We start from the raw sequence: 14,796 nt of genomic DNA on the forward strand, positions 1-14,796 counted from the left end.
TCTACGTGCAGCAAGCACCAAGGGCAAGAATCTCACTAAATTAAAATATTAAATTATTATAGAAAAATCTTTATAAAGACTTAATCTGTAAAAAGAATCTTAAAATTATTTCGAATTTGAATTTTAGTTTTTCATTATATGTTCTGAAAATTTACTTACTTTGTTTCGCTGACTTACTAGTTACTTGCTAATAACTAAGTTTTTTTTCATTTTTTCCACATTTAAATTTTATAACACCAGTACATACACATTTTCGACAAAGAATACAGAATCGGCAAGAATTAATTTGTATAAAGGTCTATTGCTCTATGAATCAGAAAGTAATGTGTTTAATAAGCTTTTTCAACCAAAAAAATCTTTTTAATTTGAAGATAAGTTGACTTTTTAAACTTATATTATTTACAAGAATACTTTTTCTCACATTTTATTACAAGTAAAAGTACAGATCAAACTGAAGACAAAGAACACTTACACTTTCTTTTGAACCTTTAACTTTTCGATCATCTAATTCTTTATCTATCGTTTTCAGCAATTGACACAAACACTCAAGTGATTCTTCATCTCCTTGAGAGATGAGCCTCCTTTTACATCCATGCATGATAGGTTCGGTTAACATTACAAGGTTCACCAATAAATCTAAAAAATAAAGACAATTGTAATGTACTTTAAATTTGTTTTTATATACACAAAATTTATATGGAATTGAGAAAATTAACAGCCAATATTTAAAACCAGAACTTTTGATCTTGCTCGTCTTTTATTGAAAATCGATATACTGATTGACAAACAAAACTTCAAAACTGATGAGAATGCCAGTTATGATAAACTATCATAAAAAAAACAGACTGATAAATTTTTTGTTTGTCCTTACATATCGTTTAATTAAAATAAATTATCATTATATTTTCTAGTAAAATTAATAATTCTTCATAGCTCCTAGCCACCAATGTATACAATCAGTGAGGTGATTCACTAAACAATGGCGGGTGAGGGCTTTCTAATATACAAAAATCTGAATACTTATAAAAAACCTAAATTACTTTTAGCATATGGTTAATTCTTATGTGAAATGTGCGTTTGCTTAATATCATTTAGATACACCACTATACATAGTCAATCAGATAGGTTTAAGATAAAAAAAATCATAAGATGAAAAAGAACTATAAGTTTTTTTTAATATTTTACATCTGAACGTTTTTTTAATATCCATTTTTATGTGAAGTATTCCTTTTTCAAACGTTTTTAGGACAAATTGCTTTAGGAAATAAAATTCTGTGAAAGTAAAAGTAGAAAATAGAGTTTCCTTTTAGTCACAAAACTATAAATATTAAATAATTATAATGTTTTCAATAAACTGTAATAAAAATTTGAAATTTGCTCTCAATTTTTCCGGAGTTCGAAAAGCATAAAAAATATGATTTTCTTTAAAAAACAAGAAAAGTTTACAATTACAGAAGTATCGATTTTTCGAGTTTCAAATAAATCTGAGCTATATAAGTCTTGCTTCCAAACAATGACCAACGCACACTTAACTACGACTGAATCTTGAAAAACAAATTTGTGTATTAAACACTAAAACATATGAGCGATGTTTTTAAACAAAACATTAGACAATTACTTTAAAATACAATGAACCTGATTCAGTAATATAATGAATATTGTAACTTGGTGTAATGCAGTAAAAACAGGGTTTGAAAAAACCCAACCCGCCTGGGTGGGTGTAATGCAGTAAAAGTACTCTGATCATCTCATGAAAGTAAATTTTCTTTAAATATATCTTTCACTTGAATACTAAAATTTAAAAATTGCTTTATTTCCATTTATTTAAATTTTTAAGTTTCAAATTTTCGATAATTTGAGTTTTCGAAAGTTCGTGGTAGGCTCGGTGCCGTCCACCCCGAATTATCGAGACTTTACAGCATAGTATCGGCCTCTGGTCTACATTTTACTTAATATCAGATATTGTCAAATTTTTGAATATTAATTGCTATTTAAAATATATAGCTGAAAACTAGATAAGATTTTAAATTATTTTAATATTTTACTATGTGATCATCGAATTTGCAATGAGAAAAAAAAACCTACATTATTGAAACCGCTTGTTACTCTCTTAACACTATGAAGCAATTTATATTTAACATTTAGGTCATGGTAATTCAAATATTAAAAAAGAAAAAAAATAGAATCTTTTAAACAAAATAACACAAATATTTGTTCGTATTTTTAGCAATTAGTAAGATATAAAATGAAGTTATATATAGTTTTAGTTATTAGAGATTTATATGTTATTTAAGGCTATTTTAATATACACTAAATATATAATAAGTTATAACTTTTTCAGTGTATGAAATAATCACCTTGTATTGCCAAGCTGCCTATATCTCATCTTATCTTCATCATACATTTCCTGCTCTAATTCTTTCTTTTCCTCCTACAACAGAACAAATTTTAAATGAGTATAGATATTAATTGTGAACTACTTAAAAATATCCACCACTGCTTGGGTAAAACAGTTTTTCTAGCTTATTATAATAATTTAACTCACTGGAGCAGCTTCTTCCAGAGCCTTAACCCTTTCGTGTTTCAATTCATCATTCCTACCCTCTTCAAATTCCTTTTGGCACTTTGTTAAGAAAACTTTACGGAAATTCACATAGTCCTTATTCTTAGTGAGCATTTTAATCTATTTAAAAAACAGATAAATTAATATACATCTCAACACATTTTACAATCATTTTATTCGAAATTAGTTGGTTTACCAATACCAAATGCTTGCACATGTTTGCATAGGGGACACTGGAGTTTAGCTCGGCCACAGCTTCCTCAAATATTAAATCAAGGACTGTGCACAGTTTTTCCTCAGTGTTTATGTTAAGATTTTTGATTTGAGTCAATAGAGTTTCAAACTTCCGTGTTGTAACTTTATTAAGGATTCCTTGGACACTTCTTCTAAACTCCCCTTTTACTATTAACAATTTAAAAAAATTAACATCATTACTTGTAGTACAAACTTGTATATATTAACTTAGTTAAATTTTACATCGACCCTACCTATAGAGTGAAAATAAAAAAAAATTTAAAATTCAGAAAAATGTAATTTCTACGTTATACAAAAGAGCCGGCCTGGTGGCCGAGTGGTTAGCGTGCCTTAGTGCGAAGCCAATGGCTGTGCGGGTTCGAATCTCGCTCTGGGCATGGATGTTTCTCTCTCTGTGTTGCTTTCTGCTGCGTGAATGTGGCCCATCCTATGAACGGGTATTTGTGGCAGTGAGGCGTGGGTAATGTTGCTCGCCTCCGTGACTTTGGTTCACAGGAGCCCACTGCGTTACGATAAATGAGTAACACTTCCGGCATCTGCTACGGCGAGGAACGAAAGTTCAGTGCCTGCCGCTATTAAAGAAAAAAAAACTTTACACAAAGGAGAACAAATAAAAATGAATATTGAAAACTTTTACATTTTTTACCTAAAAAATAATTTTAAAGGCAAGTAAAACCTGCACCAGACAGATAAGCACAAAAAGCTATTATATATTCTTATAGGATGAAGATTTAATGAACTTATAAGTACGACTAACTTGTTTATTTATTTTTAAAAATGTGATAAAACACAGAGAAGTTATAATCAACATGAATGATAAGGAAGGAGAGAAATTTTTAACAGAATGTGTTTAATGAATATTAGAACAGCAGGACATTTTTTCATTAGTGAGGTGAGTTTTTGATTCATCAAATGCAATAGTTCTAATTTAATCTCAGTATAACAAAATTATTAATCTTAATCGAAACTTTGATAGAATAAACTGAAACAAGCAAAAATATTTTTAAATTGTTTTAAAAACAAGTTAAAGAAATAAAACAGAAGAAATCCACAGTATTCATTTAGTAGAAAAGTAAGAGCATAAGTAAAGTAGACTCAGTAAGATAAAGTAAGAGTAGACTCAGGTAACTAAATATCAAACAATAAACAATTTACATGCTTAGATCCTATCTTGTAATCAAGTCACTTAATTTTTCCCAAAGCATTTCTGGAGTCATTAAAACATTAATCTATACAGGAAGAGCTGACAATATTGTAAAATACAGTAGGATTTACAGCTGTTTTAAAATTTTGTGATTTACTTGTAATTCACTAATCATAAAAATACAACCTTAATAAGTATGATCTCACCTTTATACTAATTCCTGATATCTAATGTGTGATATCAGGAATGCAATTGAATTTTATTTCAGCTGAATAAATTACATTGCTTAGTTATAATTATTGAGCTAAATGGATTGCATTCATTCTGAATATTTGATTTAACTTAAGCGTAAAAAATAAACTATAAAAGAAAACAAGCGGAGATAGCCAGGTTGGAAGGATGCTTGGCTCGTGTCCGTAAGATCAATTTCCGCGGGCCGAGGAATCTCGTGTTTTAAATGGTGGCTGGTGCACCTTAAATCTTTCAGGGTCACAAAGTCCTCCAAGGACCCATAACGAGTCAGTATCTTTGTGAATGAATGAGTGGAGTATGAATGGGTCCTCCCAGTGAAAAACGGCTTTATGTCAGGTATGTGGTTGAAATCTTATTCTTGGCCACAGAGGGCACCGCTGAAAAGCAAGACATGGACCCTCAGCCTGTAACTCGTTTGGTTTTCCATTGTTGGTATTCGCAAGTGGCATAAATAACAACAACAGAAAATTTACGTCTGACCGAGATATAGTAAACCACCTGAAAAATCAGCAAAGTCTACAATAAACAGTGTTTCACAATATTAAAAATCTTTGAAAAAATATATTTTTAATATAATGCAGAGGTATTGTTGGAAATAGTGTGATTGCAATAGTATATAGTTTACTTCAAAAATTATTAACTAACTAAATAAGTGGAGTCAATCTACAAAAAATAGTTTTCTTACACAAAACTTCGTCATACAATGAAATTTTATTCAGAATGTTAATATTAAGCAATTTATTCAAAATGTTTTTAACATGAGGAAATGGTTGTTTCTGAGGATGTAGTCTTTGTGGCAGAATTTTTTCGAGCTATCTGCGACAAAACTCTCTATCACTAATATATTTCTGCAAGATACTTTCAATAATAACAAACACATATGTTACTAATTTAAAATAATAAAAGCGCTGTGTTTACTAGTAAAAAAAACTATAAGTTTTTTTTAAATCGAACATGTAACAATTTTTTTTTCTAATATTTTTCTAATAATATTATTATTACATATAATCTTTATTTTATATACTAATTTTTATATAATATTTAATATTTTTTTACATAATATTTAATTTTATTTTATATATAATTTTTATTCTAATAATATTCTGATATTCTCGCATTTTGTTGGGGTGGGGGGTGCACAAATTACTTCACAGTAAAAAAAGTAATCATCACAGTAAAAAAAAATAATTAAAAATAATGAAATTCATAGTGGCAATTGCCGAAAAAAAAGATTGACGACGAAATCACTCTAATCGAACACCGCAAATGCACGTTTCGTTTCGAGATTAGGTTGTTGTAATAAATAATATTGTATAAGAAATAGCGGATTTAAAAACTAAGGTAAAAATCAATAGCAATAACTGCACAAAATTTGATGGAATCGTTGCCTTAAAAAAGTATATACTCAATTGCGCGATTCGAATTTTCCATACTGTTTGAAATATATCAGGATATTTAAAATCCACGTGAAAATCGATATCAATAACTGCCAAAAAATACAATCTGAACATATAGACAGGATTCAAATATTACGTGTAAACTTCTGAAGAAAAGTAATTACTTTCACTTTTCAAAAGAAAAATCATTCTGCAAGAACTCTGTAACGTTCAGCGACAATGTCACTGTGATTCTGCCACAGTATATACAGCATTCGGTTTTTTTGCCCCATATTCGGTTGGCCAAATGTTCAGCAGAGTATTATTCGGAAAAGTAATTTTAGACTGCTTTTTTGAGGGAGGGATGTGAATAGATTTAATAAAGAATAATCCAAAATCGTATATTTTACTCCACATTATTATTGTTTCCTTACATATTTTAAATTTTATATCTTGTTTTATGTTTTAAAGAAGAAGAGTTGATGTTTTTGTTCGATCGATTAACTCTGCTACTGTCTTTTTTGACAACTACTCGCATTATTCATTTTAACGAATTAATTTACCTTAAACACTCCTTTACAAGTGTAATACTTCTTTTTTAACAAAAATTCATAATTGTATACTTTTGAACTTAAGACATTGACTAAAATTTTGTAACATTTATTTGAATACTTAAAAAAAGGGAAATTCAAGTTCAATAAACTTTTTACTTTTTCTGGGAAGGACATGCTCTGTAGATTTTGTTGTTGTCCAAGTGCTTCACTTTCAGCTTCCTTGTGAATTTGATCAATGGTTTTAGGATTATTTACATTTCTTCTAGGAATCCAATCATTCTAAAAGACAAAAACAAATTTAAATACTCAATTTTAAACTGAAACAAAACTTATAGTAGTAATTTGATAGGGTATTTAATGACTCACCCTTTTTAAATCTATAACATCTTGCAACATGAACCGGACCCTAGAGCTAGTTAAACGTTTGTCTACTATCTTTTGCATTTGTGTAAAATAACTTTCCATCTGTAAAAAAGAGATTGCCAAAATATGGGTTTAAAATAAGAGAAAATAAAGTATTTTGAGAAAATATGGTTAGCTAAAATATGGTTAATTACAATAAATATTACATCAATAACAGATAATGAAAATCAAACACACCAATTTATATAATTAATTTTGGTGAAATTCATCCAAACAATTTCAACTCATTGTTGGTAATTTAACTTAATAGGATAAAGTTTTGAATTGTAATGTGTAATATTTTTTGCATCATATTAAATATAGTAATATATGGTAGCACAATTCAAAATATAAATAATTACTATTTTAAGAAGATCATCAGAAAGGTTAATAATAATGGTTATGTTATTCAAATACATATATATATGCCTTTCAACTGTCTGGATTTTCAAATAAGATAATTTAATGCAAGGTCACAATATAGTGAAGTAAAATTTACATTATCCATAAAAACTATCACATTGTCACTATCACATTGATTACAGAAGAAAAGTATGGCAGTAATTCTTTAAAACTTATTAAAAGCCTAGTTGAATGTACATTGTGTTACAATTTATAGTGGTAATATTATAATAATTTTCCATACTTGCAACTACACAGAATTTCCATTTATAAAATCGTCACAAATAATAAAAAAAAAAAATTAAAGATACATTGCAAATTAATACTTCGCAAACCATAACAAAAATGTAGTTAAAATCTAAAAATCACTGCTAATTATTAGAAACTCTCCAAATTGAATCAGAAAATCTTATGCAGATTTTAATCTGTATTAAGATTTATTGTTCTATGAATCTGAAAGTATGCGTTTAATAAGCTTTTACAAAAACAAAAAGTACTTGAATTGAAGATAAGCTGTCTTTTTAAACTTATATTATTTACAAGAAAACTTTTCCTCACATTTTATTACAAGTAAAAGCACTGCGGGGATGATAAATATCGACAATGCCATCTATGAAGAAGTTACCCCTCTGTGGAATCGAGTTAACATGTCTTATATACTACTGAATTGGAATTTTATATTTGTAGTGGTAGATACACTACAAGCACAGATCAAAATGAAAACAAAGAACACTTGCACTTTCTTTTGAACCTTCAACATTTGGATCATCTAATTCTTTACCCTTAGTTTTCAGCAATTTACACAAGCACTCAAATGATTCTTCATCTCCTTGAGAGATGAGCCTCTCTATACATTCCTGCATGATTGTTCAGTTAACATTCAATTAACTTTATTTCTCCAATAAATCTAAAAAAAGACAATTGTAATGTACTTTAAATTTGCTTTTATATGCATAAAATTTATATAGATTTGAGAATATTAACAGACAATATTTAGAACCAGGAATTTCGTTCTTATTAGACATTCATTGAAAATCGATATATTGATAAACAAACGAAACTTCAAAACTGATAAGAATGCCAGATATGATAAACTAAGATTATAAAACAGACAGATTAATTTTCTGATTGTTGTCACATACCATCAAATTAAAATAAGTTAGAGTTATGTTTTCTTGAAAAATCAGTAATTCTTCACAGCTCATAGCCAGTTCTCCACTGCATACAAATATAAATCAGAGAGGTTAATATATTTAACAATTGTGGGGGAAAAAGAACTTAATTAGTCGGGCTTTTTAATAGTAAACATCTGAATATTCATAAATAATTTCTAGAATATGGTTAATTCTCATGTGAAATGCTCTCAGTAAACCATATATGTTGAACATTTAAGGGGATCAAGGGAAAGCAGAGCTTTCTTTCGAGAAATAAACTTGGGTCGCAAGGAATTCAAGCCAAGAACAAACTCTTGCAGAAGCAGGGAAGGAACGATCTTAAGCGATAGAGAAGAGGTGCTGAACAGATGGAATGAACACTTTGACCATCTGTTGAAGGGTGATGAGGAAGAAAACGAGATAGCAATGGACAATTTACAGATGCATAACCAAGAAATGGTTACACCTCCAACGTTGGAAGAGGTCATCATGGGAATTGACAAATTAAAAAACAATAAAGCTCCTGGCCCTGACACCATACCATCTGAATTAATAAAAGGTGGGGGAATGGAGGTTGCGAAGAAAATATATGATCTATTACTAATTATATGGGAACGGGAAGTAATCCCAGAGGATTGGAAAATTAGTTTGACTGGTGTAATTCATAAAAAGGGAGATGTTCTTGAATGCTCAAACTATCGAGGAATTAACTTACTTTGCACGAGCTATAAGGTATTCTCAAATATTTTATTCAATAGACTTACTATGTTTTCAGAGGGAATAATAGGAGAGTATCAAAGTGGTTTTAGAAGGGGAAGATCAACTACTGAGCAAATTTTTACCATTCGGCAGATATTGGAGAAAACGAGAGAATTTGGAATTGATTTGCACAACCTGTTCATTGACTTTAAAACCGCCTATGATAGTATTAACAGAAAAGCTCTGATCATGGCAATGAGAGAATTTAAAATACCAGAAAAATTGGTGAGATTGATTAACCTAACACTAAGTGAAACTAAAATCATGGTAAAAATACAGAATTGTTTATCAGAGCCATTAGAAATAAAGAATGGTGTGCGACAGGGATATTCTTTAGCCTGTCTCCTCTTTAATCTAGCATTAGAAAAGGTAATAAGAGATTCAAAAATCAATAACAGAGGAACTATATTTAATAAGTCAATACAATTGTTGGCTTTTGCTGACGATATAGGAATTATTGCTCGAACACCAAGAGCACTTGAAGAGGCCCTTATTTCTTTAGAGAAAGAGGCCCTGAAGATGGGTCTAAAAATAAATGAAAATAAAACTAAATATATGCCTTGTACTAAAACAGCCCACAGGAGTACCCATCTAAAAATTGGGGGACATTCATTCGAGGTAGTGGACAGCTTCACGTATTTAGGCTCTGAAATAAATAACAGGAACGATGTAACTGCAGAAATACGAAAGAGAATCACAGCAGCAAATAGGTGCCTTTATGGATTAAGAAAGTTTTTAAGATTAAATGTAATCAAGAGAAAAACAAAGCTGTTATTATTTAAAGGCCTCATTAGGTCAGTTTTAACATATGCTTGTGAAACATGGACATTGACTCGAGCAGATGAAGAAATGCTGAGCATATTTGAGAGAAAGATATTACGGTGCATTTTTGGAGGAATTAATAAAAACGGTCAGTGGTTAAGAAGATCAAATTTAGAACTCTATCGATCATATAATGAACCAGACATCATAAGATTCAATAAGGTCCAAAAGATAAAATGGGCAGGCCACTTAGTAAGAATGGAAGAAGACCGTATTGTGAAAAAGATTTTTGATGCCCGGCCGACAGGAACACGTAGAAGGGGCAGGCCAAATCTCAGATGGCTAGATACCCTGGAGAAAGATTTATCTATATTAAAAATAAAGAATTGGAAGTCCATTGCCAAAAGAAGGACAGCTTGGAAAAAACTACTGGAGAAGGCCAAGGCCCATCCTGGGCTGTCGAGCCAGTGAGGAAGGAAGGAAACCAATTCTTATAAAAATTCATATATCAGACTAAGATAAATTTCAGGAACCGTTCCTGGGAGTTGGGTCAACCTTCTACATACACGCACGGGCCAATGAATTAGAAACCTTAGATTAATAATTTTTTTTATCTTATTCGGGGACCGTGGAGTTGGAGGGGGGATCTCCGCCCCTCACGCTTTAAAAAGGAAGGGAAACAACTCCTTCTTAGATTTCAACTTTTCAATCAAAACCTGTGTAATTCAATTGCTGACCGATTGGAAAATTCCCAAATCAAGTGTCAGAGCGGGGGAAAAAATAAGCGGCATGTAAGGAAGAAATCGAGGAAAAAGGTTTCTCATTACAGATGGGTTCAATCTTGCTTTCGAAGGTCCGAACCCACCAGAACCAAAAGAATTTTAATCCAAGCCCAACTAGAATTACTTAAGAGTTCAAAGTACACGTCAGATAAAGGCCTGATGTCTAAACAAGAAAATATGTCATTAAAACCTTTTTTTTTTTAATCCTTAACCTGTAAAACAAGAAGTGAAGAGAAACGACTGGCTCCAAGATGACTCAAACGAAAATTAAAAAAGAAAATCAACATCTTAAGCTAAATAAAAATGATTTCTAAATTGACAATAAGCGTTAGCCTGACTAATCTAAAAGCACCGAACAGAAGTAACGAGAACTCAGTAATTTTTTTTATACCTTATAAATGTTACTTTTTTTGTATTCAAGAACTGTAGTGAAAAAGTTTATGAAAATATTATCACGAGTCCGAGCCCACTCTAGAACATTCTTTTTTCGTAAGGGATTCCGAACCCACGCGGGGCTTAAGCTGGATCTATCTCATCTCTATAATTTTCGTGTACCAATTTTTGAAAAATAGAATGATAATTGCGAGAGAGTAGTGAAGTTTCATTTTGCACAAACAAGCACTCCTGATTCAAGCTGCTTTTTAAGGCAACGCCTACTTTCGATTTTTTACTGAAGGTAATTAAACATATATGGTATGAGATTTAATTACCATCATTATATGGTATTTATAAGTATTATGTTTGATTTTATTAACGGATTGCACACATGGGAGTTAAGCATTTTATCTTTTAAGAAAATAAAAACATCGGTTTTACATAATTCTACAGGGCGAGATTTCTGTATCTTGATCTGTGATGCCAACTAGATTCGCCAAGGTGCCAAATAGATTTTAAAAGTACAATTAAAAAAAGCCCGGAGTGGTTAAGGGATACCTTTCGAGTTGGTCCCTTTCTGTTTTTTTTTTATTTTTTTTAAACTTTTTACATTACTATAAATTGCTTTTAAAAGTTTTTCGTAGGCATTATTATCTTCCATTATTGTTGGTGGGCTTTTTTAAAGCTCATGTTATTATTCAAACCCCATAAAATAAAATTCTGGGCCTTATTGCATTTGCTCAAATAACTTTTTTTTAAATTTAGATTCATTGAAGATTCTGATTTTTAAAAAAAAGCAATCGATGTTTTATTAAGGGAATTCTTTTTTTTTTTTAATTTTCTATTACCGTCGTTGAGCAGCAGACCCAATTCTGGGATTTACGAATACTAATGTTCAACTACGTAGTATTGTTATTTTGAACCCAATCCAGAAGACAAGGGAACTCCTGAATCAAGTAATGGGAGAAATTTGCTTTCGTGGAGGACTTTTTGATAGAACTAACCCGCATTTGCATTACATGGAGAGGAGGACCACGAGAACCTCCCACGGTTATCCTGATGGCAAGGGGACTCTAACCCATGATCCGTCTACCACTGAGGATTTTTCATGTCAGCGCTGTGGTCGGTGCAAGCTGGATGCGGAATTTGTATCGACCAGACATTGCCGGGATTCGAACCCGGTTCACCTCATTGGAAGGCGAATGCACTATCCCCTGAGCCATCACGGCTCAAGGGAATTGTTTATGCTTCAAATTTGGCGAGTGCTGATTATAAATAAAAAATGAATGTCATAATTGATTCTTTAGTGCAAGTAGCAGATAAACACAGGCCCATTTTTTTAAAAAGCAATACGTAGTTTCTTTGCACTAGTGATTGCCAGATTTAGGGTGTGGCACTCAGTTTTTCTGTAATTCCTTATTTATTGATTTCATTTCTTGCAACAAAAATTCTAAATAACTTAACTTCTTTTTAAGAGCTAATACTTAACATATATAGTTTAGTGAAGATACTGTTATTTATGAAGAAATGGGCTATAAAAGTTTAATGTAAATGTTACTTTACTTTGGCGACTGCTTATAAGAGATGAATAGTGATACTTAAAATTTTCATTACGTTTACTGCATTGCTTGTTTTAGTACAAGTAGAAAATAAAGGTCTCTAAATCTGAAAAAAATGGTACTTATCCGGGTACTTTTCGATTAGCCAGGCGCAAGGAAATTCGAAAAAGTCAAGGAACTATTTCTTAAATTTTTATTCTTTTTAATTTGTTTTTATTTACTACTTTTTTTGATTTATTTAATTTTTATGTGCTTATATATAAATATAACTACAAAAAATTGGCAGAGGTTTACATTTTGTGGTGACTTTTCACTCGCGCCCGGCAAATCAAAGAGTATCCATATCAGTTTCGAAAGACCATGAAAACTTACTACCACAGTATCTATATTAAGTTCATATATTAAGTTCACTGGTCAACAGTGGTTTGTGCGCCATTTTTTATCTGATTTCATATCAATTTGATGCCATAAATTCAAATATAGCATTAGTTTTTGCCTGACAGTTCGAGTTTTTAAAATATGACATTTTAGTGAACTGAACATTTCAGTGAAACGTTGCACTATTTTAAATGAAATCCATGGATTAAACAAACAAACTAAACTCGAAATTTTTTTATTCTGTTATACGAATATTATTAAATTATTAGATTTTGCTTCACTCCCTGAAAATATTTCTACAGATGCCTTTGTGTTTTGTTTCAAGTGTTTTGTATATAAAATTTCATATTCAAAAAGGATAAAGTTACGTAAGAATTTTGCATTTAATTTCAGCGAAAAAAGAAGTGAAACAATTTATGCAAGCAAGTAATTCTAACTCGAATATTTTCAAATTTTCTTTACTGTCTCAATTATAACAAAAAGCAATAATTTAAAAATTCAAGGTATAATTTCATTTTAATATTTTTGGAAATAAATCACTTGTGCTGTATTTTAAAGGGGAAAAAATTAAGCTACATTTTCAACTCAATTCAAATGTAAATTGAACTTTGCAATTATGTAGTATGTTTTTTTTTAAATTTACAATTTCAGAATATAAATAATGAATAATAATTGTGAAATTACAAATGGCTTAAGTTACACATTTTATGAAATGTGTTTTACAAACTGACAAATTCAATTGAGATTTTAATAAAATAAGCTCATTTCTTAAAAAAAATAATTAAGAGTACATTTTAAAATTAAAGACTTGAAAATTATTAATGGTATCAAATTTGTCAGAAAATCCATTGTATGAAGAAATGAAAACAAATATCACTAAAAGCTGTGATATAGTATTATTTCTTGAATAAATTTAAAATATTCAAAAAAAGAAAGAAAAAGGAAATCAGCTGAACATAAGATATACTTTGGAGTAATAGGAAGGAAAATGGATGGTAGCAGAGTTCGCTAAAATAATATTATTTTGTATTTCTGTATTGCTATGCAAATAATGCATGGAATGACATTATAAAATTATTGTTCTATGTTTTACTGCTTCACAGCAATAAAGAAAATTAAGTAAAATTATATCACCGAATTGTTCTACTAATATCCAAATCTTCCTCTTACTTACTCCAAAAATAAAAAGCAACGTAAGAAAATATTAGAAAATACACAATCTAATATTACATAGCATCGAAACTAATGCAAATTAATATTACGACGAACGCTAGATAATATTAGCTTGCAGCAGGCACGTAAGTAAGGGGGGGGGGGTTCAAACACCCCCCATTGTACAAGGCAATCTTTTTTTTTATATATAGTATATATTTATACCATTGATAATTTTTCCTTAATTTTAGAACAATGTATTTTACTGAAAAAAATGGAATTGGCATATTCCCATGGCATTGCAATTTGAGGCTTTTATTAATCATCAACATTTTCGTGGTTTTCCTTTGCATACAACGCAAAATTTCATAATTTAAATTTCAATTTATTCTCGGTCAAAATAAATTTTTATAACTTTCATAAATTTTGTTTTACACCAATACTTAAATTGCAAGTTACTTTGATTTAAAAAATTACAAAAAATATGAAGAGCATCTTGTTATATTCACAAAGATCACTGGCTGTCTGTCAAAGACGGTAAAGAAATTATTCATTATATAGATAAAAAAAAATTATTGCGATTACTAAGCATTTAGCTAGTAATTCTTTAAATGTCAAGCAATCTGAAAACTATTTTCGTGGCTTCCCTGTAACGCAAAATATGATTGTTTTCTTAAAAAAAAAAACATTCATAAAGACAGCAATGCTTAAATATTTACGTATATGACGAGTTATTTTATCTTTCTTCCTTGTTAAAACAAGAGAAAAGGAAGAGCATTTTATTGATCGCAATCAATTCATTGGCAGGATAGACATAGTCATTTGCGGATATTAAGAAATGATTTGGCAGATTTCAAGATTATATATATATATATATATATATATATATATATATATATATATATATAATATATATATATATATATA

General features: G+C 30.0%; 1 protein-coding gene across 1 annotated transcript; it reads right to left on the reverse strand.

The window, feature by feature from the left end:
• Window positions 1-478: 478 nt before the first annotated feature.
• On the reverse strand, window positions 479-3,359 carry LOC147810112 (eukaryotic translation initiation factor 4 gamma 3-like). The gene is made up of 3 exons (XM_087162983.1): window positions 2,546-3,359; window positions 2,358-2,431; window positions 479-636 (listed from the first exon to the last, which is right to left on the reverse strand). Exons 1-3 carry the CDS (start codon window positions 2,675-2,677, stop codon window positions 585-587), a joined length of 258 nt encoding a protein of 85 aa, XP_087019109.1. The 5' UTR covers window positions 2,678-3,359; the 3' UTR covers window positions 479-584.
• Between the last annotated feature and the right edge of the window lie 11,437 nt (window positions 3,360-14,796).

This window comes from Parasteatoda tepidariorum, chromosome 5 (genome assembly GCF_982258835.1).
Source record: "Parasteatoda tepidariorum strain Cologne lab strain chromosome 5, Ptep-v5.0, whole genome shotgun sequence".
Classification (NCBI taxonomy): domain Eukaryota; kingdom Metazoa; phylum Arthropoda; class Arachnida; order Araneae; family Theridiidae; genus Parasteatoda; species Parasteatoda tepidariorum.